Source organism: Alligator mississippiensis, chromosome 12, assembly GCF_030867095.1.
Source record: "Alligator mississippiensis isolate rAllMis1 chromosome 12, rAllMis1, whole genome shotgun sequence".
Taxonomy (NCBI): domain Eukaryota; kingdom Metazoa; phylum Chordata; order Crocodylia; family Alligatoridae; genus Alligator; species Alligator mississippiensis.
In genome coordinates, this window is record NC_081835.1 from 23,335,877 (window position 1) to 23,362,426 (window position 26,550).

A 26,550-nucleotide genomic window follows, 5' to 3' on the forward strand; every position below is an offset into this window, starting at 1 on the left:
CCTACACTACCCTCCCTTGAGGCCATCAGCACAGAAGCACATTTTATTTGTGAGCTAAAGAGCTATTAGGGGACATGCTAACCATGACTATAAGTAGCCCAAAAGACAAAACAGTGCCCACATAAAGCCACATATATGTTTTATGCCCCCAACCTGAATGGAGATCATCACTGGGGCAACTTAAGGTCTGACCTTGTAATCCTATATTGTAATTAAAGATCTCCATTTCTTTAAAATTAAGTACTTCAGATATACCTACATTCCTAGAATTCATATTATCCAATCTTCATCTGTAAGTGCCCACTTCCCATTCTTATCTTGATTTATGGTGTTTGCAATAGCTGTAACATTCCCTAGCCTTAGATCCAGATGCTGAACTGCAATTCACTGCAATCTTGAGGCAAATGACTCATTCTGGTAGGCTCCTCTGCAGAGGGCATTTGCATGTCCTGCTGAACCTCATGTGTTCTAATTTTTGCCAGGATATTGGTCTGGCATGCAACTAATGCAAGATGAAGGCTACACAAAGGTGACATGAATTTTAAAGTCACCTTTTCAGCCCCAGTTCCAAAGTTGTGCTGTGTGCAAATCTGGGCCTTTGACAGGAACTGAGCTTTAAATGGTTACATTGGAAAATAGCAAGTGTTTGAAAAGATTCCTACTCTAATAAGCAATTCAAAAGCACCATTGTTGCAACCCACCCTACTGCTTTTGAATTAATTATGAAGTATGATAGGATGTTTAATTTGGTTGAAATACAAACTTTCCCTCCTGTGGGAAATTTTACCATTTTGAAATTTATTTTCATTCTGAACTGAACTAAATTTAAAAAAAGAACTGTCTACGAAATTAAATGTAAAAATTGTTTTCATTCAAATGAAATTAAAACATTTCACTTTGATTTCAATTTTCAAATTGTATATGACCTTAGAATTCATTACATCACGTAAATTCATTCGTTACATTGTGAACAGTAATTTCAAAGCAAAAGATTTAAATTTACCACCTAAAAATGCTTTCTTTGCTTGTTTTGAGATGAACTTGTGCTCACATTGATAAGTTCCTGTGAAAAATTCTGCTCTAGCCATAACAACATTTTTCATAGAAAAATCTTCTACAACCTCTATAAAACATACATTATAAACAGAATAAGTGTGACAGTAATGTTTCAGTCAGAAAGGATAGTCTGGGATGTAGGGAAAAAATAAAAGATTTGGAATCATTCCTTTTATTCTATATTTATCTGTTTTCTCTATCAAACATCCATGGAAGTCATTTCTTTTGTTGAATCATCTTTGCTATTATGTATTTTTACCATGTATTTTTAATTTTGCTTTCTATTAATGTGCTATCCCTATTACAGTACTAAAAATGCATGTGAACACACACACACTGACTTCGATATAAACATATACAACTTATTTTGTTAATAACTGAAAATATTGAAACAACAGGCAAAAAGTTACATGAGCCATCTCAGTTTTGTATGTAAAATTCTTTTAAAAGTAATGCATGTATAAAGTGCAGTTAAATATAGACATTATTTTCTTTGGGCCATCAGCATAATTTACACTTACCTTTTGCTGTTAGATCTGAATGCCACCAACTGCATAGATTAAATTCCACCAGGAATCTAAACAAATGATCAAATATCTCCTATTACATCACAGAGCATTTTCAAAATTCTAAATTGTCAGTAGCATGATACCATTCAATTTATTTCAAATAAAAACAATCAAAAACTTGAAGTTCATGCTGCTAGCCTAACTCCTGGGTTATTATCTTTCACCACACACACACACACACACACACACACACACACACACACACACACACACAGATACAGATATATCTAGCTATATATATTTCTCTAGTCTAATAATGAAAAGTTATTCTGATATCAACACTAAGAAGATATTGTAGCTGTACCATTTAATAATCAAAAGCTCTAACATGAAAAGCTCATATAATTCCCAGTGCATGGTAGCCCACAGCAATTTCACAGCTGACCATTATTTATAGTTATTCTTCATTATACAGTATATTTTGATTCTCTAGTAAAAAGCCATATGGTTATAACTTTCCTGGCCATGGCACAGAAGTACACATAAAATACTTTCTTATGCTTCTTCCAGGATCCTGAATAGTAAAATATTATTTTACTTGTAGTGACAGCACAAATTTGCTTAACCGGTGGCTAACCAATTTTAAATATCTGTATGTGTATAATGTATTTTCCCGTGAAAATATGCTGTAGCTCTATTATTAAAAGTCAACTGAAATTAATCAGATTCTTTTGTAAATGTAATGAACATGAACCCAGCATCAACAATTTGTCTTGAGATTGCAAAATGTGCAAACCCAGAGGGTTACAAATGGAGATTTTGCAGCTTTTGATGTCATTACAATCAGCAACAAAACATAATTTTAACATGAATTTCCCCCCAATATATATAGATATCTGTATCTCTATAGATAGATAGATAGATAGATAGATAGATAGATATAACAATACATTTAAGGTTCAACTCTGTATAGTAGTAACTGCCATCCTGTTACCAGCTTCTTAAAACTTATTTGCAACTGTCTTTTATGGACATTCATAACATTTGACATTAAAACCAAATAGTTATGAGAAAAGATTGCTTTCTGTTTCTGAAAAGAAATTCCATTTATAGCTTCAACACCGCAGTCTGAAAGTACAACAGTAAAACACACATCTTAATAGCACCAAATGCAGTTTTTAATTATATGAGATTAAATTTAATATTTCCCTGTGCTTTCTTAGAAAAGAGGTCTAATATCTCTCAAAAGCCATGTTCACTAATGCATCATTTATATTAATGTAAATAAATGCAGGGATTAGACAAAGTCAACAGTTAAATAACACATAAGAGGTATAATTTGATATAGCATAAGCTTTAAAGGGTTCAAGATAGAGAATACAAAATCACAAAATAACACAACGGATGGCTAAGACAGTTGTACTATTGACAAGAGCCCACCCAAGCAGCATTAAGAACAGCCAGACATTCATGTTAAATTTAACAGTAACCACAATAATAAATTCGGTTTGCATATCCAAGCTGTTAGATGACTAAGCAAAGGCATAAGGATATAAGCGATGACCATGAATAACTTAATAGAAGTTGCAATTATTTATTCATATTTTAAATATTTTCTCAGATTCTAACATTACAATAGTGATTTAAAAATAAAGAAAAATGTTACTGAATTTATAATAACAAAAGATCAGAATGAGAACAAAAATACAAATATTCTTTAAATTTTTGACAAAATGTACTTACAAGACAAGTTCAGTCATTATCCATTTTACTGCAGCAAAGAAGGCATTATAAGGCTGAAGAGAAGCAACTGATTTAATGAAAAGGTAAAGCAGATAGCATTTGTACCTTAACTGAAGTCTTTATATGAAGATAATGTTATTTCAGACATATGGGTATCATGTCAAAAAAACTAGAGGAAAGCAGTGAGCTGTATCTAAGAGATTATAAAGTAAGATACTGCATCTCAATGATAGTATTTTAAAACATTCAATTACCCTGTCGGGAAATGTTCTTTTCAAGTAGAACAAACGTGATCCAATGTAGGGGTTATCACTTAGGTTAAAAAAAAGGAAGTTCTGCAAATGATACTTAAATATTTAACCTCTAGGGGCTACTATTTCCCAGGCTAATGCTGAGGGAGTAATACTGATAGATCATGTAAGATTTTTCAAATTGTAATTGACAGACGTACCTAACTGCAGCGCAAATCTCTGTTCACCATCTGACTGTTATAAACTGTAAATAGGACAGGAAAACTGTACACTTTCAGTTTATCAATGAGAAACTAATTTGTGGCTTCCTGGAGCCCCAGGAGTAAGAAGTATAAAGCATTTTTTTAAAATATGCATCAGATCCTCCAGTACTACTCTCCCCCTGCATTTTTCTGGGATACAACAAATTCAACACATGCTTCAAAATCATGGTTTTGCAGTACCTAACCCAGTTTTTAAATATTTTACTTTTCATTTTGGAAGTGTCTGAGCAAAAACAAATCAAATATCTTGAATTGAAATATATGATACTCAGTCTTTTCTTTCTTTCTTTTTTTGTGATAGATATTTCAAGATGCTCTAACCTCTTCTTTTTAAAATCCCAGATTGGCATGGTATTTTAGCAGGTGAGTCACAGCATTTTAGCAGTCACATTTAACAGAACTATTTGTGTGCTTTACGGCAGTGGTGCTCAACCTTTTTTGTACCAGGATGCATTTGTGAACATTGATGGTCAATCCTGACCCAGTGCCCCTCACTCCTGAACTGCTGCCCCCACAGGCCCCAGCTCCCCATTGTGTGGGGCAGGGTTTAGGTGTTTGGGGAGGAGTGGGGGATGGTGTGGGGCATGGGGGCACCCAAGCACCCCCTTGTAGGCTAGAACTCTACCACCCTGCAAGGGGAAAGCCAGTTTCCCACATTTTTCTCCTTTAAAGGAGAAACCATTTTTAAAGTTTGTTGATCCGTTTATAAAGTTTGTTCATGACCCTTTCATATATTTTTGTGACCCACTTTTGGGTTGCAACCAAGAAATGCTGCTTTAAGGTACAGTTAGCTTTAAGAACCAGTACTTTACTGATGTCTGTTCTTCAAAAACATCAGCTAGTCACAACTAAAAATATTAAGAATGGAATATTGATTTCAACTGATTTGTCTCTGAATTATGAGGTGGGTTTTTTAAGAGACTGCTGTCCTGCATTCCCTTTGTCTTATGTGGAACAGAACAACCTTAATCACATAGAGGTTGTTTTATGCAGCATTTGCCCTCTCACAGAAGAGGCACTTAAGAAGCAATTTGCATGAGAACAATTACTTGCCAGCACCCTTGGAGAGGCAAGAGAAAGGGTTTTGGCAGATGGCCAGTGAACCCACAGCTAATGGTACTATTCTATGCATATAACCTGAGACAAAATATTGACCTAGGAAGGACTGACTAATGGAAAAAATAAGAGAGATAAATAAGAGTAAGTGATGATTAAAGGAGGATATGATGACTCCCTGAAGCAGCTTGTTGGAAAAGAGAATTTCTATTGTCTAGCACATTTCAAAATTTGTTTTCATTCGCGGTTGAAAATGCCTGAAACACATAGGTTTAAAACCATAGAAATATTCATTCTGAAAAATTGATATACTAAAAAAATAAATATTATGATACTGTATTAACGATTACATTCAATAGGTTATATAATTCATATTTTAATAAAGTAAAAAAAAATCAAGCATTATAAGTGAAAAAAATATTTTACTAAAAAACAGGAACATGGAAACCATCTGTTTCAATGTTTTTTGTAGCAAAAATTTCTACATTTCCATAAAATACACTGATTTTGACAAAGCTCCATTGTCATACAACAGCCTATTTCAGTGGGGGGATGGGAAGCTCACATGTGGCTGTTGCCACCCACCATCCTGAACTGCAGTCGCTCTGTATGAAGCCACTGCCACCCCCACTTGCTCCCCCTCCCTCTCCCTTCAGTAACCGGCATTTTTAGATACCTGGCACCTCCCACTCCACACTTGTGCCAGATAACAGGGATTTTACTGTACTTAACTGGGAATATAGTACTTTTGTGGGTTTGGGATTTTCCTGGCAAATGGAGTAGACTGGTATGAATAATAAATCTATATCTGCACGTATGTAAGAACATTTAATACAGAAAGGACAATGTTTAGAATGCATATGATTATTTTGGCTACTGTCAAACTTTTAAATATTTACTCAAAGAGTTAAGTCACCATGCTCACAGAAATGTTAGCGCTACTTTGTATAATTGTACTCAGGAATATTTAAAAAAAACACACCCAAAACAAAACAAACACGCAAACAAAAAATAAGGTATTTGATAACTTTTTTTTAGGACTGTTGATATCTTGAACTTTAAGATTGTGTCTACACATCACCATACAACAATATTGCTACAGCACCATGCTTTAGTACTTCCAACAGTACTTCCTGTTGGAAGTACTAAAGCACAGTACAGTACGGATGGTTACTCCACCGTGTGCATGGTTCACGGTTAAATTCTGCTGCTATATCACTGTAGCAGTGCACTATACCCAGGGAGTGCACTGTTATGGTGATGTAGCTGATAGCTAATGATCATGTGTAGACACATGTGATCACTATGTCGTCGTAGTGCATCACTATGTTGCCGCAGGGCGACATGTAGATGTACCCTAAAATTACTTTTTTCTGTGTTTATATGCATTTTTAACATTATTTTAATGTTATTGTTAAGTTCTGTTTTGATATAAAAGAAATAACTTAGCTATTTATGTCGCATCTAACAATTCCTGCCAGCCTTAAAACTTTATGAAAATTACTTTAAAAAAAAATCTTTAAAACAATTAATTAAGGATGTGATCCTGAAGTGAGCAGGTACCCACCCAGAGACGTACTGACTCGTGCTGACCAAACTAGTTAGAGGACTGAAATTTAAACAGTCACTGAAATTCTCTGTTAGAGGAGGAATCTGTTCTTTACTGATGAAGTATAAATCCATTAAGATGCAGGCTTTAATAATAGCCAAACCCTTATAATTAAAAGCCCCCAAACACAAATTCTTTTTTTTTTAATTATAGAAGTTCTTTAATTCCAGATCTGTGCCTAAAGCAAATATTTACAGCTAATCTATGAAGTTTTGAACAAGATTTCCCTAATGGGACATAGACCATGCTGACAAATCCTGAGCATTCATGGTCCTAGTGAGAAAAGCTACTGTAAAACCGTAAATACTTAAGACGTTATGTTTGTTTATACAGAACCATTTTTCTTATGCAGTGGGAGAGCATAATAAATGCAAAGGTCATAAGAGTTCCAAGTTAAAAGGATGGGCTTATGATAAATAAATAAATATATATATCTGCAAAAAATGTCTTGGTGATTTCATGGAAGGGTGCTCATAATGTAAACTATACTTACGTCCAGTAAGCTATGGGCACTGTCGCTACTGTCTCTGTTTGTTCTACACATGGCCTGGTAGTCATAAAGTGTAATTCTACAGAGAAGAACAGAAAACTGCTTGACTAAAAGAAGAAAACATACCAGAATAAAATTGTGAAATACAACAATCTGCTCACAAAGTAGGCAGCAAAATTAAAATTAAAGTGGGGGGAGAATTAAAAAAAATTAAAAAAAAAAGCAGGGGGAATAAAGGGTCATTAAAATGCATTCCAGACAAAGAAGAAGAAAGGCAAGAAAAACTGTAAAATGTTGTAAAGATTGTTTCAGGCTGTGGGAACAAAATGACAGTATAGTTGGGAACAGAGAAAAAGCAGGGTGGAGGTGGGAACACACACAGCATAACAGATGATGGGATAAACCACGTGAGGAGAAGGGGAAATATACATTCAACAAAATGCTTAAACAACTATGTATTGATTCTAGACTGAACTCTGAAAATTTTGTTCCAGAGAATGAACCAACTTATGAATTTGAGGGAATACTTGCACCAACATTTACTTGTACTCCCCAAAATACAAGGGGACACGAATGCACGTCTAGCAAATCCACGCACAGATTATCCCATCCAAATGGATATGGATTCCCAAGAAGTGGAAGGTTGAAGCTCCAGGCTATTAGCTGTTGAAATATTCCAGCTAGAAGAAATATAACTGTCCTTTTCACAGACACAAAATATTCAATATGTGTAATAATTTTTGTAATAGACAACTCAGAGGAGCCTCCTCAGAGCCGTAGTCAATAGGGAGCTCTGTGCCTATTTGTGATTTTACATATCTGTGATATAATTCAGAAAATCATAAAACAGAAAATCAAGCATTCAACATTATGTGGAATTGTGATAATCTCTTTAGGACTGTCTCTCCATAAGAACAATGAATTGGTTATGCCCATTCACATAGATGGCTTTTACCATCTGTGACTGATGTAATAATGATTAGAATCTTCATTCAGTAAAGCATTCAAACAAAAGGTTACTGATAGAAATTAAATATATCCATTTAACTATTTCATCATCAGAGCCTGAGAGAATATAATTGGATGTGAATAACTTATAAAAGTGTGAGATGGAGTGTATTTTCTAACATATTTCTAAGGTATATCTTGCCTCTAAGTGAATTAACAAGCATATTATTCTCTGGTTAGGTCATGCAGGAATGCCAAAGTGGCCTATCAGAGCACAAGAGCTAGCTCCTGACATATCACCAAGAGGCATTCTGCTTTGCAGCCCACGAAGTGTGCAACCTAACTGCAAAATGTAATCTGTACTGATTTGTCACTCTTTAATTTGGCTGATCTAATTTGTGATTGAAATTGTCACTGAAAGCTTCTGAGAAATCATTCAAGTATTACATATTAGTTACACACTACTTCTGTTTGTCTCATGAACCCAGTGACTAAGTGCTTTGGATCCTGGAACATTTTGCAGGTGCTAGAAAATTCTTATTTTATTAACTCCAATTTATGTCCAGTAAAAAAATGGCTAGTAAGTCAGTGCCCTGTGGACTGGCAGAAAGAGGCACGTGGTAGACAAACGCATAACTAGAGACCTAAACATAGGTGTAGGTTGCACACTGACCATATTTGGCAGAATCACGCCCACAGCCAGATCCACACACACAGATCTGCCAAGACAAACAGAGCAGTACATGGTGTAAGTTGTGCTGCCCTTGTGGCATGCAGAAATACACCAGGTTTTTTTTCTAACCATGATCCGAATCCAGTCAATGTGGTATATTCTTTACACTTTCTCAGCCTTCCCAGTCCAGGCACTGTTCTTCACACCTGGAACTCCCATTGGTGTCAGCAGGTGTTAAGCAACAGAGAAAGGCCGTTTACAGTTTTTAATTTCTTTGATGCAAAAAGCCAAAGGAGTGTGTCCCTATGTTTCCCCACCCCACTGTCTCTGACTAGCAAGTGAAATAGTGTTCAATTTAGTTTTCATTAATTGCATGGTGCGTTTGATCATAATTTTTTGCTAAATATGTATTTAAAAAGTGAAATCGTATAATATATTCTCAAATTCACCTGTCTTAATAACTTGGATAATCTATGGACTGCTTTATACTGCACAGTGGATTGAATCAAATAGCATTACTATCTATGACTTAGGACATCTGTTAAAATTGCAATTTAGACTTCAATTAATCTTTATTGTTTTTTCTTTTTCAGTATTAACACTTAAGCATTAAGAATGTATTTACTGAAAATGTCTTTCTTTCTGTAAAATATCTCAAAGTGAAAAGCAAATAAAACAGGAATACAGATTGAAACTATTACAAAGTAATTTTTAAAAATAGAAATGAAACCTAATATTGCAAACCACCTTGTTGGAAATCTGATCTTTGAGGATTTTGTTATTCTGCATAGACAGCAGACAAGAAGCTAAGCATTATAAACAGTAGGGAAAAATTAAACCTTACTACATAATGAGCCACAATTTTACTTCACTGAAAGACAACAAGGGTATTTTATCTTTATGGAAGAGAAAGAGAATCATAAAATAAAGCCTAAAATCAAAGTAGAGCACAGCACAAGTTATTGCTGGGTTGACCCTCTACTAACCCCAATGCATTTCTAGCCTTTTCTAAATAAATCTAAAAGTGTTGCTGGATTGAAGATTCTGGTTCAAGAAAAAAGGCTTTGCCAATTTCCTTTAGAACACAGATAACGTATCCAGGTGGGAAAAAAAATGACTTAATCTGAAGAAGAGATACATGACACACACAGCTTTCCTAATAAAGGCCAGGCACAAATTCACTTTGTTATGAGGAGTTATTCAACAATGCCCATTGAATCCTACCAGACAGCATACATTCAATATTTTGCTCCTTTTTCATGAGGCCATCTTCAGTGCTCATGAAAATCTGACTGAAGTGTTTTTAAAGTACATTCAAACAACAAGAAAGTATTTGCAGATTACGTTAGCAAGGTTATTACTGTGGAACCATTGTATTAAAGCTAACTCTTCACCAGTGGGAATCAATGAGTATTTTAACTTCAATGGTCATACTATTAGGACTGTAAGCAGGTAGAAATTTAAACCCTGCAACATGTTGAAACAATTCAGGAATGTAATTCTTTTTCATTGTAAACAGATATTACAGTTCAATACAAATGGCTTCTATAACATTCATGAATGAAGTGGGTTGCCTTTACTCTTAAAAATATGTTAAAGAAAATAAAAAGTCACGTAATGCTATCATTTGCAAAAATATTATAGTATTTGTGGTAGAAGTAGTGACTTAAGATGCTACAATAATTTTGTGTATAGTATTGGTTTAATGATAATGTCAGGTTAAGATGCTCTAAAATGTGCTTTTTCACATTTCTCATTTAGACAGATTTAACTAACTGTTAACTAAACAGTTAACAGATTTAACTAAATGTTTCAAAAAGAAAGACTTTCAGATTATTACCCTTTTTGAAGTGATTGTGTAACTCTTTTAAATAACTGCTTGTGGCTACCTGTATCCTGTTCCGCTGATTATAGCTAAAGGACATGATAATTGCCTGCTTTCTCTCTGATCTAAATTTAAGCCCATCTACTTATGCCAAACCCAACCCTGATATAGCATACTACAGCACTTCACTTCAATAGGTTTTTCCTTGCTAGAGATAACATGCCTGAGCCTTTATGGCATCACCACACTGTTAACCACTCACATTTCCATACCTGCTGATCATCACTGAAGTCTATAAAACAGCTGCTTTCAAAATCAGATGTAAGCCAGATATGTAATATATGTAAGAAACTTTATCTAATGGAAAACCAATTTTCAACAACTAAATGTGCACTTCTGTTATATATACATTTGGGAGATGAACGTATTTTTATGAAATGCTGTTATAGTCAATTTCCTGATACTGCTAACACAAGTCTTGCATGTTGCATTATGCTTGCAGTAGACCAAAAATCCAATGCAAAGGAACTGACCTAAAAATCACAAGCAGCCCAGATTGCATTAACAGATGCAAAAGCTAATTTTCATCTAGATGTTCAGGATATACTTCACCTTCTACTTTGTAATGCAAAATATTAGCAGTCTCAATTACACTAGTTAAAAGATATGCAAAAGAATAAAAATGAAATATTCTGTCATCAATTCAAGAAATGTTGAACATCAATGTCATTTATATAACATTCTATCTTGTAACATAATATTCTGTCTTGTAACTTACATAAGCTTGAATTCTACAAGAAAGGAGGAAATAGATGAAAGAAAGGTAGCTGGATAATTGTCAGTAAGAATAACCCTGTCCCACTAATTTCTTCTCAAATGTAGCAAACAAAAAATGCTGACTTTGGGTAGCATTAGCTTATGGGGTTTACCCTGTGCACATATGTTTTATTTATCTTTTAATATCACCTAATTGTGATCCCATTATCATTACATTTGCTTCATATACAGAATTCCAAGAGTAAACATTCATCTCAGTGGTATTGAAGAAACTATTATTTTGCAGTTACCTGACAGGAGAAGCACCATAAATCAATATGGTAAATATTTGATTATGGGGCAGCCAAGATGAGTCTGAGGGCTGGTACTGAGTTGTAGAATTTAACCTCTGTTTTGGGAAAAGAAATTGTACCCAGACAGGTAATGATTGAGTAGGTACCATTGGAGGGCTAGCCAGCAGTCTATGGGAAATGAGCTGATGAGTCTCACTTCAGTCGTAATGGACAGAGATTTACATCTTCAGCCCCAGCTGGCATTGTTGCTGGCGTTCTCAGCCATAGGGCCAGAACTGAATGAGAATGGAGAGAAAACTAGCCTAGAGGTGGAATCTGTAGATAACAGCCTGGACAGTAATAAAGAAGCCTGCACTGATGCTATCCAGCTTATACCTTTTCCATTGACAAATAGATTATTTAGTGTTCGTGGCCATGAGTACACTGCCTTTCACCACCACCAAGTTCATTTATATAGATATAAAAAAATAAATGATAGCCCTTGACAAAAATAACTTGTCATCACATGTCTTGGGCTGTGTCTTAGGAGAAGGGCTAAAATAGCTCAACTATTTCTAACTGCCAAGATGCTGCAAAACATAACATTTATAAAACCTACAACTCACCATCTATTTCTAGCATACAGAACAAGGACTCTTTTACACGGTGCACATGTCTGGGGCCTTTCTTAGCTGGGTAAAGGTATTGCCACATACCTTAATACACTGTACAAAACTGGTAGTAAAATTTACAGAGATGTAAATTTTAAATCAGCCCCAAATTCAGTTATAAGCAGTAACGGCCAGAAGGGTAAAATACTGAGCAGACAGCCTACCGTAAAGCCATGGAAATTTACCAAGTACAAGTCACAATAGGCACCTGGTAAATTCAAACACTCAGAATAAGGCTCCTATTATTGGCAATATCATTAGGGGAAGACATGGAGAGTATGCAAGTTATGCATGAGGCCTACTGGTACAGTGATACATCATGGCTGCTCCCCGCTCTATATCTGACCTGCTGATGATGAGAAGACTCCATTCATCTAGGCTGTTAATTTAGCATCTTTCAGCAGCAGGAAATTCATTTGAAAATTAATAATTAAGTGAAGAGGCCTTAACATATAATGTAGACTATACAGTTCATTTGATATTTCCTATTTCAGACAGTCTGCTCACCATGACTGATTTTTTTTGCCAAGACAAATCTGGGGTGTATGTTAGGTCAGATCCTGCAACAATTAAACATATCACCAATGATAAGAACTATCAGTTCCCAAAATATCAAAATTGCACTTCAAAAAGTGAAAATCCATCCTGACTGTGCCTGTAACCTCATAGCACTTGTCTGCACCGAGGTAGAAGAAAGAAGACACTTGAATTTTAAGAAGTTTGAATTGCAAAAAAACCAAACCAAACCAAACCAAACCAAACCAAACCAAACCAAACCACCGCCCGCCCCCCTCCCGGCAAAAAAACAAACAAAAAACAGTAGAAAGCTAGGCCTTAATTTAAAGGAAACAAGATTTATGAATTTCACAGTTTAACATCTTCTCTAAACATTTCTAAAGAATTAAAATGCAATATCATAGTCAAGTATTGCAAAATGTCTTATGCTGCACAAGTAAATATGCTTCATTAGGAGGCTAGTACGCATTGCAGGGAGTAGGTAATTCATTGATAGCCAGGGATCCTGGTTTTTCCTGTTTGGAAACTGCAAATTTTCTGATTTAAAACCCCCCAAATTCCACATTTTTCTGTGATTAAAATGAAACACCATTGTATATATAGATATATAGATCTATAGATATCTATATATAGGTATCAGTTGAACACAATGTTTTATTGATGTATTTACAATTTTAAAGCCATTTGGAGGTCTACCGGTGCCTCAATCATTATAACACAATACATTTGAACTACCTATATGTTTTGATGTTTGATTTTAGTTTTTTTTTAATCATGGAAAATTAGAGCTCCTCGTGACCCCTTTGCTTAGCTGTGGCTGTACCCCCCGCCCCCGGCTTTGTGGTGCTGAACAGCCCTGATATACTGGTGCCCTGTCCCTGCCCATGACATTGCCCCTTACTCCCAACCCACAGCTCCCTGGGCCTGCCAGTGCCACTCACTCCTGACTGACAGCATCCCCAGCCACGCTGGTGCCCCTGACTCCTAACCTGCTGCCCCCTTCCCTGAGTACTCTGCCCCCACAGTGTATGAGGAAAAGGGTGGGTGTGTGGGGAAGGGAGAGTGTAGGCCTGGGCAATGCGTCTGGGGTTTAGGGGTGGCACAAGCTATGTGGTGGTGGGGGTGCAGAAGACATAGGCAATGCATCAGGGGGCACGTGCCCCCCAGATTTCTGTGCCCATAGCAGGGTGCAGGGCTGCAGCTGGGCCGGACCAGGTCTGGGCAGGAGCCACCTCCACGGTCCCATGGGTGAGAGCCAGAGTGGGAGGGACTGCTGCAATGCCATGGCCGCCAAGCAGAGGCACAGCAGCAGTGTGGAGTTTTGGCCCCTGTTGCTGCTGGGCAGGCAGGGGGAACCTCACTTTGGCAGCCATGGTGATACAGTGCTCCCTTCCATGCCACGTCCTACCCACTGGGCTGCAGAGGTGGCTCCTGCCTGGAGCTGGTCTGGTCCAGGCCCATGCCACACTGTGGGCACAAAAATCAGGGGGCATGTGCCCCCCCCCAGCATTGCCTGTGCGCTCCCACCCCTCCACCACATTGCCCGTGCCCCTCCCCACCCACAGACTTACCTGGAGGGAGCTGCGAGAGCTGCTCTTCACTGCTGCCTGGATGCCATGTTCATGTGTGCAGGCGCACATGCATGCGGTGCCCCCTGCATCCCTCTAGCCCCAAGCAGCCCCTTGCAGGCTGGAACTCTGTCAGCCTGCAAGGAAAAACCCACAGTTTCCCAGGTTTTTCTCCTTCTAAGTATAAAATCTGTGATTCTTTTGTGACGGGCTAGCTGGCAATGACCTAGCCCAGGGGTTTTGAAAGGGCAAAAGATGATTGGAGGACTTGGGATTCCCTTTCCTGACCAATCTGGTAATGATTTGGCCCAGGGGTTTTGAAGGGGTAAAAGATGATTGGAGGATTTGGGATTCCCTTTCCTTACCAATCAGGCCCCAGAGATTCATCCTCCATGTCCCCTGATTGGCCCCCTGGGTCACCTGGACGGGGATAAAAGGGGCAGCACGGCTGACTCAAGGGAGACCAGTGAGGGACCACAAGGAAGGAGCTTCAAAGAGTTGACAAGAGCTGGACCAGCGGGGTGAGAGCAGTTGCCCCAGAAGCACCTGAAGGAGTGGGACCTGCAGGCAGCAGTTGGACCCTCAGCAGCGCAGTGTGCGGCCGGCAGGAGAGGCTCCCCGCTGGGCTCCCGGATCACTTACGAGAGGCTGCAGCCAGCAGGACAGGCTCCCCAGCTCCAGCAAGGATCTGAGCAGCGACCTGAGAGATTCCCAACTCTGCTTCCAGCTCCTCCAATAAGAGGCCAGGCAGCTCAACATGAGGCCGGGGCTCTAGGAAGGTCAAGACCCCTAGCAAGTTAGCATAATGCCAGCACTGGTGGCTGTGTGGTAGTATTTTTGCCTACCATGTGGGAGATTTGAGTTAAAGTCCCAGCTGGGGTGATTTGGGGTGAGTGAAATAACAGGGAGAAATTTTTGTTGCAGTGGAAAGGGGTCATTGTGTTTTCTCCCTTTCTCCCCCTCCAGGTACCTAGGCCCTATATTCCTTATTATTTGACATTTTGTATTTTGTGTCTTTTATATTTCGCCAACCAGTATTGTTTGTTCTGCTGTTTGTGTTTTATATTTTGTGAACCCTGTCTTTTGTCAACTGGATGAATATGTCTATGATTGTAAGTGTCTAACCTTTGTTGACTCCTGCCCCCTCAGGGCATAGTAGTGTCCCCTATATCCCCTGGTTTATGCCTGTTATGTTCCCAGGACTGTTCTCTCATTAAAAGGTATATAGTTAAGTCCCCACTGGTGATCTAGCTCTGCTCTATAGGGGGAGGAGACTCCCTACACCTCCCACAGTGCTTGTGCACCTGCTTTTATCCTTTCAATTGGAGAAGGGGTACTTCTCGGAGTACCTCCTGGGTTACACTTTAAAGGAGAAAAATCTACATTTTTCTGCGGCAAATGGAAAACCTGGGTCCCTGCTGTTAACCCAAGTGTTATACTTCGTCAATATTTCACCTTCCAAAATGCTTTGTCATTTTGCAAGTCACTTTCCAAAGCTCTCAGAATTTCTTAAGCTATGTGTATCAAACTCATGTGGCACTGCAAGGCCAGATGATGGGTGTGGGGCCAGTCTGCAGGCTGAAACAGTTTCACACACAGGCCCCACATGCTGCATACAGTCTGTGCCCTGGACCAGCCCTGTGCACTGTATGCACTAAGTGTGCCAGCTGCACCCTCGTATGCCACATGCAGCTGTGTGTGGCACATGGAGCCAGTCTAGGGCACAAGCTTTGTGCCGCACCCACACTGAACTAGCCCTGCATGCTGGATCTGGGGCCAGTCCAGATTAGGCCCACAGATTGGCCCTATGTACCAGAGCCAGCATGCAGGGTCATTCCTGTGAGATACGTGAACATATTGAATCTGAACATATATATCTAAAGTTACTTTCTGTCAAATCTGCTAATGCCAATGCATGTTTAGTTTTACTTTATGTTTACAATATATTCTATGTCTGTCAGTCTGGCAGCACCCTTTCCCACACTTGTGACTAGAGTCATTTATTTGTGAATGCATTGGACAAACAAAACAAGTCTGACATGCATGCTGTGTGCAGTGTGTGCCCCAGATGAGCCCTGTACACCACATGCAGCACATAAATGCATGCTGCATGCAGGATGTGGGATTGATCCAAGATCCAGAGGCAGCACCACGGATCAGACAATAGGGCTTTGTGGGCCAGATCCAGCCTGGGCTGTATCTTTGACACGCCTGTTTTAAGTGAACAGGATTATATTTAGGAGGCAAAATGTTTGTAAGGTTTAGAGAATTTCCACTAAAGATAACTAAATCAAAAGAGTGAGAAAAAGAATATGTCCCTATGTGTGTTGAACACATAAGTGAAGGGGCTGGAATCTACTAGACTGGATGAGTGCAGACAGCTTGTATTATTTGTGAGGAAGCACACAATTCAGGATAAATGAATGAAGCTGGAAGGATGAACAACAAGACGAGCTCTTAAATCAACATGAAATTGTTAGAATGAGCTTTAATATCTGCAGAAGTTGGAACCTAGGGATCTACCACTTCAGTCTTTTGTTCTGACACAATGATTAAAAACGGCATAAAGGCCATTCCTGCAGTGGGCCAGAGGAATGCCTGATAGAAAAAAAAGTGTCAAGAACAAAATATACCATGCTGCTGCTGCCATATTTTCTTTTAATACTTACTCACTTTTTCTTCTGAGAATGTGGGCACTTTTGTTGCTGTTGTTTTGGAGGTTTTGGGGGTTTTGTTCTAGGTTTCTCTGGAATAGACTTCTCTTCTGGTGTTATTCAGTTTTATAATAAATAACCATATTCCTCCTTGACCTCCTTATTCTCTGAAGTTTATTTTTCTCTTTAAACTTCTAAACAGTATGAATTTCTTTCACCAATTAAACAGTAATTCACACTATTGTAAATTCAAAGTGTCATGAAATCCTACAAAAAGCTATGGTTTATTTTTACAAATTAGGTGTCATAGCAAAGATTTTTCATTGATAAGAGTTTTTCTTTCTAACACTGTTTCAGTACCAGGAAACACTGAACCTTTAGGGTTTGTATCAGTTCTGTTCCTTCCATTTGTACATGTTAACTCAGCTGGTAACATATTTTAAAGGCTTTTTAATGACCGGATTGTATGCAATGTACAGGATGTACAATATATACTGTTTTGATAACTAAGGACTTAAAACAGACAGCACGTCATGTTATTGTAGAAGGACCCCGTGCATGGAAAAATATATAAATATATTCCTGAAAGCAAAGTATCCAGGCAAAAATAACAGGCGTGTGCTGCTCAGTTTAAAAATTAAGTATATATCTTTACGTTCATTTCAGGCCTCACACTAAAAGCCAAACTGCCATGAATGCATTTCGCAAGTACTGTATTTCATGGTGCAAACAAATGAGGCCAGAGAGAAATATTCCCTTATGTCCAATGCATTCAGCCAGATCCTGCAAATGCTTAGCGTTCTAATAACCCAAAATGTCAGCTGACTTGAGGAAACTCAGCCTCCCATGGGAGATCATCTCATTCCTTTGTTGGACTGGGCTCTTAGTTTGACAGCAAGAATTAGTGATATGGTGGAACACTGCAGTCTTGCCACTCCAGAGATATAGATTCAAGAGAAATGTTAGAAATGTACTCCGCAGAATAAACAGGGATGTCAATAAAGTGTACAGGCATCATGGAAGCCAGCGCTTTGCCAACTAAGTGACTGAGGAGCATAAACAGCTCAGATAAGTTTTTACAGCACTCACACCTGCTGGAAGGTAGCTAACACATAAGCAGAAAACTGAAAGAAAGCATGCCTCTGGCAATCATCAGAGCAAGATTCCAGAGGGTACAAAGGCAGATAAGAACTTGCTTCCTAACCCAATCACCATAACAACAATAGTAACAGGAAGCGTAATGTTCATCGCATTTATAACAACTATTTTGCTGCACTCCCACACCAACAGTGCCTGGAATGTCGAGTTCATACTCCTAATCCTTTGCTGCTTTGTAAATTTTTTTGTTAATTCCAATGAAAATATGCCCAGTTCATTTTCATTAAAAAGCCAGAAAAGTTTCCATTCTATAATGGTAGAAAAGTTCTTTTGAAAGACCTCATCTATCACAGAGGAAAGCATGTTTGTTTTTTTGATGCATTTTTGTGCTATCTGCTATATAGCAGAAGGAGCAGGTGGCTCAGTTAGTACAATTATACCAGTTTGCTTCAAGCCCATGTTTTAATGCAGTTGCAATGGCTGGCTTATTGTGTTTAAATAATTGTCTCATTGTGTTTAAATATTGCTTCTAGCATGCGACTCAGTTGCTATCAGCTAGTGGCTTTGATGTTGGCTTCATTATTTCTGATTGCCTCAGAGCTCAACACCAGTGAAACTGTGAACCATCTCAAGCTGGCTCTCACTGTACTCTAGATGGAACACTTGAGCTATGGATCCTTCACTTTATTTATGTCAATCGTGATACTCCTCAATGTCATGAATTTTCCAGTACTAGCCCTGTTAAAAATGCCACTAGTCTGATATGCAAGCGAAAAGCAAGACTGATGGAAGTGGGATGTTATACTTTGCATTTGACTTGGGTTTTAAATTGGAATTAAAGAAGATTTTGCTTCTTGGCCTTTTAGCATCTAACCAATTTTAGAAATAGTAATTAGCTCACTTCATTTTATGGTGCCTGTTAAAAATATAAAAGTAAATAAACAACACTGTCCTTGTCAGAGCATAGATTGCTACCATCAGACAACCAGGATTTGGGGCTATTCACTAAGTGCTAAATTTTGCCTTTGCAAGTTAGCTATTTATTACAGTACTGCACAGCTGCATTGCCCTAGGGAAGCACAGAATTCATTCCGTCTCAAAAGAACGAGCTGCCTGTACAAAAGAGCACACCAACTGCAACATCCTTTTAAGGAGGATAACACCATACTTTAACTCCAGTGGCTGGTAAGAATGGGGCTCGACCTATAAATTCATAGTTGTTAGGGGCTGTAAAGGAGCTTGCAGGATCATCGGGTTTAGTCCCCCCTGCACTAAGCAAGAAAGACAACTGGGGTCAGGTGTGCTATCCTATCAGTCTTCCTTTATGTAATAGGTTCCCACAGAAGAATAAAAGGGAGTAGCCCTGGGGGCATAGACTGCCTTAAATGAGCAACAAAAGGGTGAAGAAATGGGGGAAAAGGTGTTTGGAGTTATGAAGAAGCCAGGCAGGCAGAATCAGATACTGATTTTGGGAGCCAAAGTTACTATAGCCTTATAGAATTCCATACGGTCACTTCCCTGGAGCGTGCAATTTATTTTATGGGCAGGCAACAAAATATTATTTTAAAATATCATGAGGATTATCAGGACCAACAAGTAGCTTTTGCTTGACCTGGTTAGTTTTCAGGACATTTTAGTGAGGCTGAGTTAATAAATGTGAGTGAAAACAAATCAATTGCCAGTAACAACCTCCTTTTTTCTCTGAGACATGGCTGCTTTCTCCGCTTAAAACAGTCTTCAATATTTTGTTGGTTAAAATGCTTCCTGTTTCTTCCATGGATTGCTTCAAATCCATTTAAAGCTACATTGCAGAACATGGGGCTGAATCCTCCTCCTATTAAATCTGTGGGAACAGGACTGGACTCATAGTCTTGCAGTATCATACTCCAATAAACTATGCTGCAATAACAGGAAACTCATTCATTGTATGCTGAGTCTCCAAGACTTAGCACTCCATGCGTGTGGCATCAAGTTACACTAAGATCATCTGGAACATGAACGCAAGCAAAGCCCCAGCCACTTTTGGGTTTGTTTTATTTGAATTTGGTTTTATTTTATTTATGCAAACTTTTTTTAAGGGAGAGAGGGTAGTAAAATTCTTACCTTTTAAAGGAGCCCATTGTTAGCAATTTGCTCATCACAGCCCCTTCAGCCTCACCAAAGAAGTACCCAGTCTGAGACAGAAGAACATAAGAAATGACCAGACGTGTAGACAAATGCAAAACAACAGTGGATACAATTTAAGCTGGCATATCCCAGAATCTGACAAGAGTAGCTTTTGACAGTTACATAGATAGGTTTTCAGGGCTACTGCTGCATAACAATTGAAGAGGTCTTAATAGTCATGACAAGTTATGGGGATTACCCAATAAACCCCTGAGCAGATGTGAGAGCTTATACAATAGATTGAGATATATTATGTAACATCTAATATCTGAAATACACCCCCCAAAACCTAAAGCTTCTCAAGAAAATGCACTAATCTGATCACAAATGCTTGTGATTAAAATGCTACTCCCAAAAGATATAAACAGGTTTTGAAAGGATTTCCTAAACCATCATAAAAATCGTTGTTTATAATTCCACCATGACCTGTTTAAGGAACACTACATTTCATCAAACCCATAAATTTTTACTTCATTCAGAGTCACTTTATACTTAAAACCACTCAGCCTGATGAATTATCCATTTTGTCTTTGTTTACTGTATGAAAAGTTGTGAATTAATAATAAAGACAGATCTCTGATGAGAAAACAAACATGTGTGCACCAAATTTGGTATCCAATCTGAGAGAGACCTTATTATCTTGGTTTTGCTGGCAATTCAAATTACATTCTTAAAATTAGACATGTATATATAGTCTTTTTTCCAGTTTGGGGACAGCATTTTCTTATTTTAGGGTCTCCGTTTACCAAAAGATTGGGTATGTTCTTTCCATTTTTAAAGGGGAGGGGGAAATCCCACAGTTTAAAGGTAGAAAGGGCATTGTACTCTCAAACTGCATGTATTCCTTAGGTTTTGTATTAGCTAAACCCATTCCATTACTAGTAACTTATATGACCTTAACTATGCACTTGGGAATTTGCAGGCAGAAAAGTTACAGACCTAGCCAAAAAGAGACATTTTTGGCCTCTAAAAAGAAAGTGTTGCTTTTTTTTTTTTTTTTTTTTTTTACTTGGGGGCAGTGGTATGGGAAACTTGGGACACTTTCCAAAATACTTGGGTGTGTAAAGCCTGATAAAAGCAAGGAGAGCATTTTTATTTCATGCACCTAAATGTACTAGTTTCAATAGCACTAGCTGATTGAAGAAGAAGAATTATCTTAATTGCAGGACAGGAAGTCAGCGTCAAACAAGCCTAGACCAGAAAAGACTAGCATAACACTCAATAGCAGTAAATCTGATTTATCAAGTCATGCTTCAATTGCATTCAGGTATGTAAAGGACAGCTCTCACCACAAAATATTCTTTCTATGTTAATAAGCATTAGCTTTTCCCAAAAACTCAGCAATCATTAAATTGTTCTTGTTTTTGTGGATTTAGATCAAGTGAAGAACTGCAATGCCTGAGTGCAAAGCAGGGTGTAGTGCTGCACTGGTTACCCATGATACAAGAGTCCTCAGAGCGGTAGAGAAAGAGAACCCCCGCGATTAAGGTAACTGATAAAATCTCCCACCCCACAAAGAAGTCAGCTTTGTGTGGTGTGTAGAGTTAGGGGAGTACAGAATCTTAGGCTTAGTGCCTCAAAGGTTTTATTTTCAGTGCCTTCAATGGAAGTTCAACATGATTAACTCATTTGAAGTCTGGGCCTTAATGCCAGTGCTAAGCATTACAGAAAGAGGGGTCAGCAGTCCTCTCTTTCCAGCCAATGCTAAGAAAGGGAAGAGATACTAGTTTTTTGGGAAGTGGTAGCGGAGGAACACCAGTCAAGGGCTCCTATTAACAGGACTGCTGTAATAAATGCCTCTTGCCAGTGGGGTGGCTGGAAAAAGGCTTCCTGTTTGCCTGTGAGCTGGCAGCAGCACTGTGTGGTTCTTTCTGATGTTTTCCATTCCTACACAACAGATGTGGTTTTGTAGTGGTGATGATCATTGCAGTAGTACCTGAAGGCTCTAGTTTGGACAGGGCCTCCACTCTGTTGGATGCTGTACAAACACATAGGCAGACATGGTTCCTGCCTTAAGGCTTAAACAGACTTGGGAGATGGAAATCATGACCCACAGACAATGGATCCAAGTGATGGCTGTCAAATGTCATATAAGTTGTGTGTGTTTATGTGTCTTATGGGGACAAGGCGGGGATAAGGGAAGGTAGGAGAGGATGACTAAATAACAGCAAAAGAGTAAGAAAAGAAAGGAACAAGGAAAATTGAAGGAAAGAGGCCATGTGTCTAGGAAGGAAAAAAAGGAGAAAAAGAAGGAGGGATGAAAGGAAGAGTAAGCCAACTAGGAGAAGGACTGTGAAGGAGAAGACTTGAAGTAGTCAGCCTACTGGTAGAGGGAAGAAAGGCCATAAAGTTGATTCTATGCTATTACTGTTGTGCGGGAGCTTGTGAAAGGGACTGTATTCACCAAGTGACCTAAAGGGCTGTGAAATGAGTGTCCTCTACCCAGTTCTGGTTGGGGAGGCCTAGTCGATCCTCTGAACTGATGCTACCTACCCTAGCTCCTCTGCAGAGTGAGTTACTCTGCTTCTATGGACTTGGTCTGACCTTGAGCATTCTGCTCTACTTCTTGTGGCCATGTAAGAGAATTTCCAACCCAGGTCCTTCTGGCTCTTCTCCCTGCTTTACTAGTGCTTTGATTTGTAAACCAGATCCTGCTGAGGGTAAACTTCTTTGCTGTGAGGTACAGCAGGATCTGCATGGTGCCACTGCCATGAAAATGAGGTGAACGTTGTTAAAAGACCTCCCAGATGCTTCAAAACTGAAGCCACTGAAATCTTCTCAGCAACCTGGATCCCATCCTAGCTGCCTCTGGCTAGTTCTATTCCGGTATTGTCCCTCGCAACCAGTTCTAGCATCAAGCTTCTGCCCTCCGTAAGGTTTAGGTAAATGCCAATTTTTGCTTCTGCCCTCTGCACTGCTCAGACTGTGCTTGCTTAAGATGCACTCACACGAGGGTCATAAATTCATGACAATATTTAAAGTGCTCAGATAAACTGTCCTTCTAGTCTAGCATCCTACACCACAGGACACAAGATGAAAGAAAGATGAAAGATAAACTCAGAACAGACAATTAAGAAAGACCCAAACCATAGGCAAAAAATTCTTCCTAAACCTAGTCAGTAGACATGTCACATGATTTGCCTCATTGCAGGAAGTAGAAACAGTAAAATTCTTTACTCAAGTCAAATTAAACGGTTGTGAAAATTAAAAAGAAAACAGTTTTGTGGTTACTAGAGTAAATGTTTAAAATGTATCAAGAGTACTTTGTGGTCACAACCGTTCTTAGATGGTTGCCTTTCTAAGTCGGTACATGGATCAGATAGATAGATAGGAAAAAAATATCAACTGTCCATAACATAAAAGTGGGTAATGTTTAAGAAAGGTCATGTTAAATTGTTAATTTATATTTATATTACAGAAATTTATATTATATTTGTATTATACTTGTACATCCTGGAAGTTATATTAATAATATACAGTATTTCCCAAATGGGCTCAGCAAATGTATTTAATAAAGTAAAATAAAATAAACTAATAATTTTTACTCCTAAGTGTTCCAAGAAAAAGCCTTCCATTGTGAATAGTGACTATTGTGCTGAACAGGACAATATTTTCTTTGCAGTAAATGGTCTGATGTAGCTAAGGATTCAAAAGCGTATCAGTTAAAATCCCATGTTTATCTTTATTGCTTTGAGGAGAAAAATTCCTTTTCCACTGACTTTTTTTTAAAAATCTCAACCAAAATGTGTTTTTTGCAGGGCAGGGAGATGGAGCAGGGAAGGAAGAGTAGAAGTCTGAGAAAATATTCTGAAATTATATTTTTTAGTTATTCAAAGTTGAAAGAATGTAGGCATATTTCCTGACTTCAGCAAGTCTGTTGCTGCTCTGTGAAAGTATATATTTGCATTAATTTTTTTAAAAATGTTTGTATTAGTGATTTTTTTTAATTTAAAGTGGAGACCAGTTCAGTTGGCTAGATCTTCAATGGTCACCAAGAATTGCCTTTCTATTTCAGGATATTCCTCTAAGTTGTTTACAGAGAATCTTAAGTACTTTTAGAAACAGCTATCTTGGTAACCTACCTAACTATATCAACCTTACGTCAACTAAGACTTAGCTAGTAATATGGGGATTCCTATTCACAACTCTGCCAAGCTGAATAAGGAAGTCCCTCTCTAGTACAGTACTGAGTGTTAATTTTAAAACCTTAAGGCCAGTTTCAGACTTTACACTGTTATCGGTGTAAGTGATTGGAAACTGGTCTGTACACATGACAGAACAGAAGTTTTGCACACACAGACTGGTTTAAAAATGGCAGAACCTAGTCTAAGATCATTCGCTGACAGTCCATAGGATTTGATGATTACAAGTTTGAGCCTAAGGCTAACCTAAATATGGTAAAAGGCAATGGGGAATCTTTTGCTTCAAGATCAAGCTTCTTCAAGGAGAGCAACATTTCTACAGCACATCGTTCTATACTTTGAGATTTTTATGAGTTTGAGAGCACCCCTCCACATCGAGAGGTAAACATTTGTTCAGCCCCTCTGCAAGACGTACACCTTTCGAGGACATTATATTTCTAGCACATGACATGGTACTGGATAAAAAACCTACTTACCTGTTCGTTGTCCTCAGACACTAAAATAAATCCATTGTTATCTATGAGGTAACAGTTAATTGCCTAAAAAAAATAAGACCACAATTTTAATTCTAGTTCTTAAAGCATATCATTAATTTCATTAAGCCATTCATTTTAATCCCAAATGCTCTGTAAATGGATACACATTTAGCCCTTATGGAATTACAACTGCTCATGTATAACTTTCAGCTGAGTGCAGTTGTTAAGCTATTTTAAGTGTTTACTTCATGCACAAAAATCCAGTGCAGACACACATAAGAGGAGGAAACAGAACAGAACCACAAGGGTAAAGAAGAACAAGTGCCATGATGTTATTAATGCATTCTTAAAAATAATTCCCGGTAACAAAGAATACAAAGGCACACAATCCTATTGTTTCTTATGGCTTGGCCTGTATTTTGAGAAAAACTTCAGCACAATGTCATTACACTAATGATGTATTAATGAAAACATAGTGTCAGCTTGGAGGACCAACAGGGGACCAGGTAATATTTTTTTAATTTGTTCATAGAGTGAGAGGGGGTTGAGGCTTCTGTAAAAGAGGCCCCATAGGTCTCCTAAAGTTTTTCAAACTGTGTTTTTAATTGGGAGCTGGATTTTGGTGGGTCAGACTTATAAACTTCATAAAGCAAGGGAAAAACCAAATCAGTTTTCCACCTCCTCCCTCCCTCCCCAACCATGCACAGATCATTTTAACCTCAAGTGAATGAATTTGCTACAGGCTAAGATTTAATTACTGCTCTGCAAGGTTTAAGTATACAACTTAATTCAAACTCTGATATAACTTAGTTTTGCCTTTATTACAGCTTTTAATGCCTACCTCCACATTAATTTGTAGCATATTGCCATGCTAGTACTAGTGCTAATGCAGCAATTACTGTACCATAGTTACTAACATTTTTTGTGATGTTTACATAAAAACGTACCAAAAGCCTTCCAACAAAGTAAATGTCATGTTTGCTGTAAATCCAAAGCCATCCTTTCTCACTACATCTGTGGTAGACCCAGCTAAGAATACAAGCTGAACTGTGCTACATTATAGCTACCCAGAAAAAAAAATCTTTAACTTTAAAAATACAAGCAATTTCCTTCAGAACCCAATACTGCAGTGACACACACTAATGCTGAGGTCTACATCTTTCAAAGCATCAGACCGATTCTGATCTTGGTTCTCCATTGGAAGTTGTTAATTATTACAGCACCACAGTCCAAACACAGGACAAATAGGAAGATACAGAAATGATGTATTTGTATCAATTTTGGAAAGTAATTTTAGATAAATAACGTAATCTAAAACTCTTAAACCTTCCAGATTGCACTAGAAATCTGAGAAGATTTGGTCCATACTGAGAAAATACTACATAGTTCTTCAGGTAATTTTTAGACTTTTTTTACTCTTATGTTGGATAAAGTATGGAAGCGTGGGAGAGGAAGTCACACAAATACTCTCAAACTTCATGTTTGTTTCTCAAACTCCGAGGTCAACATTTGGTGCAGTTGTAACTCCACAACTCAAGTAAAAGTTGTTCACTGTAACAGTAGAGTGAAAGGAAAGAGAAGAGGAGCAATGTGTGAAGAATTCACCCAGGGCAGTCTCCTCTCAAACTTTCCCTCTCTCTTGTCCCTCTTCGACCTTCTGGCTTTCACACCAGGCAGGATGCAGGAGCAGCAGCAAACAGCAGCTAAGTCCATGTGTATAATGGACTGCCAGGTATTCTGGAAAATGTAATTCTCTGGAGTGGCATTTACTGCTGCTGCGGGGAACT

The 26,550-nt window shown here is 38.3% G+C and overlaps 1 protein-coding gene across 3 annotated transcripts in view; it reads right to left on the reverse strand.

The window, feature by feature from the left end:
- CACNA2D3 (calcium voltage-gated channel auxiliary subunit alpha2delta 3) overlaps window positions 1–26,550 on the reverse strand; it is a 913,092-nt gene that overhangs the window by 31,783 nt on the left and 854,759 nt on the right. The window contains exons 30-34 of one of the 3 annotated variants that reach the window (XM_059716157.1): window positions 24,764–24,826; window positions 20,083–20,153; window positions 6,981–7,056; window positions 3,309–3,361; window positions 1,578–1,633 (exon numbers count right to left, since the gene is read on the reverse strand). In XM_059716157.1, the coding sequence (XP_059572140.1) occupies window positions 1,578–1,633; window positions 3,309–3,361; window positions 6,981–7,056; window positions 20,083–20,153; window positions 24,764–24,826 (319 nt within the window). Of the gene's footprint in view, window positions 1–1,577; window positions 1,634–3,308; window positions 3,376–6,980; window positions 7,057–20,082; window positions 20,154–24,763; window positions 24,827–26,550 lie in introns of those variants that run through there. The other 2 variants (XM_019495460.2, XM_019495461.2) reach the window with 2 other exon arrangements.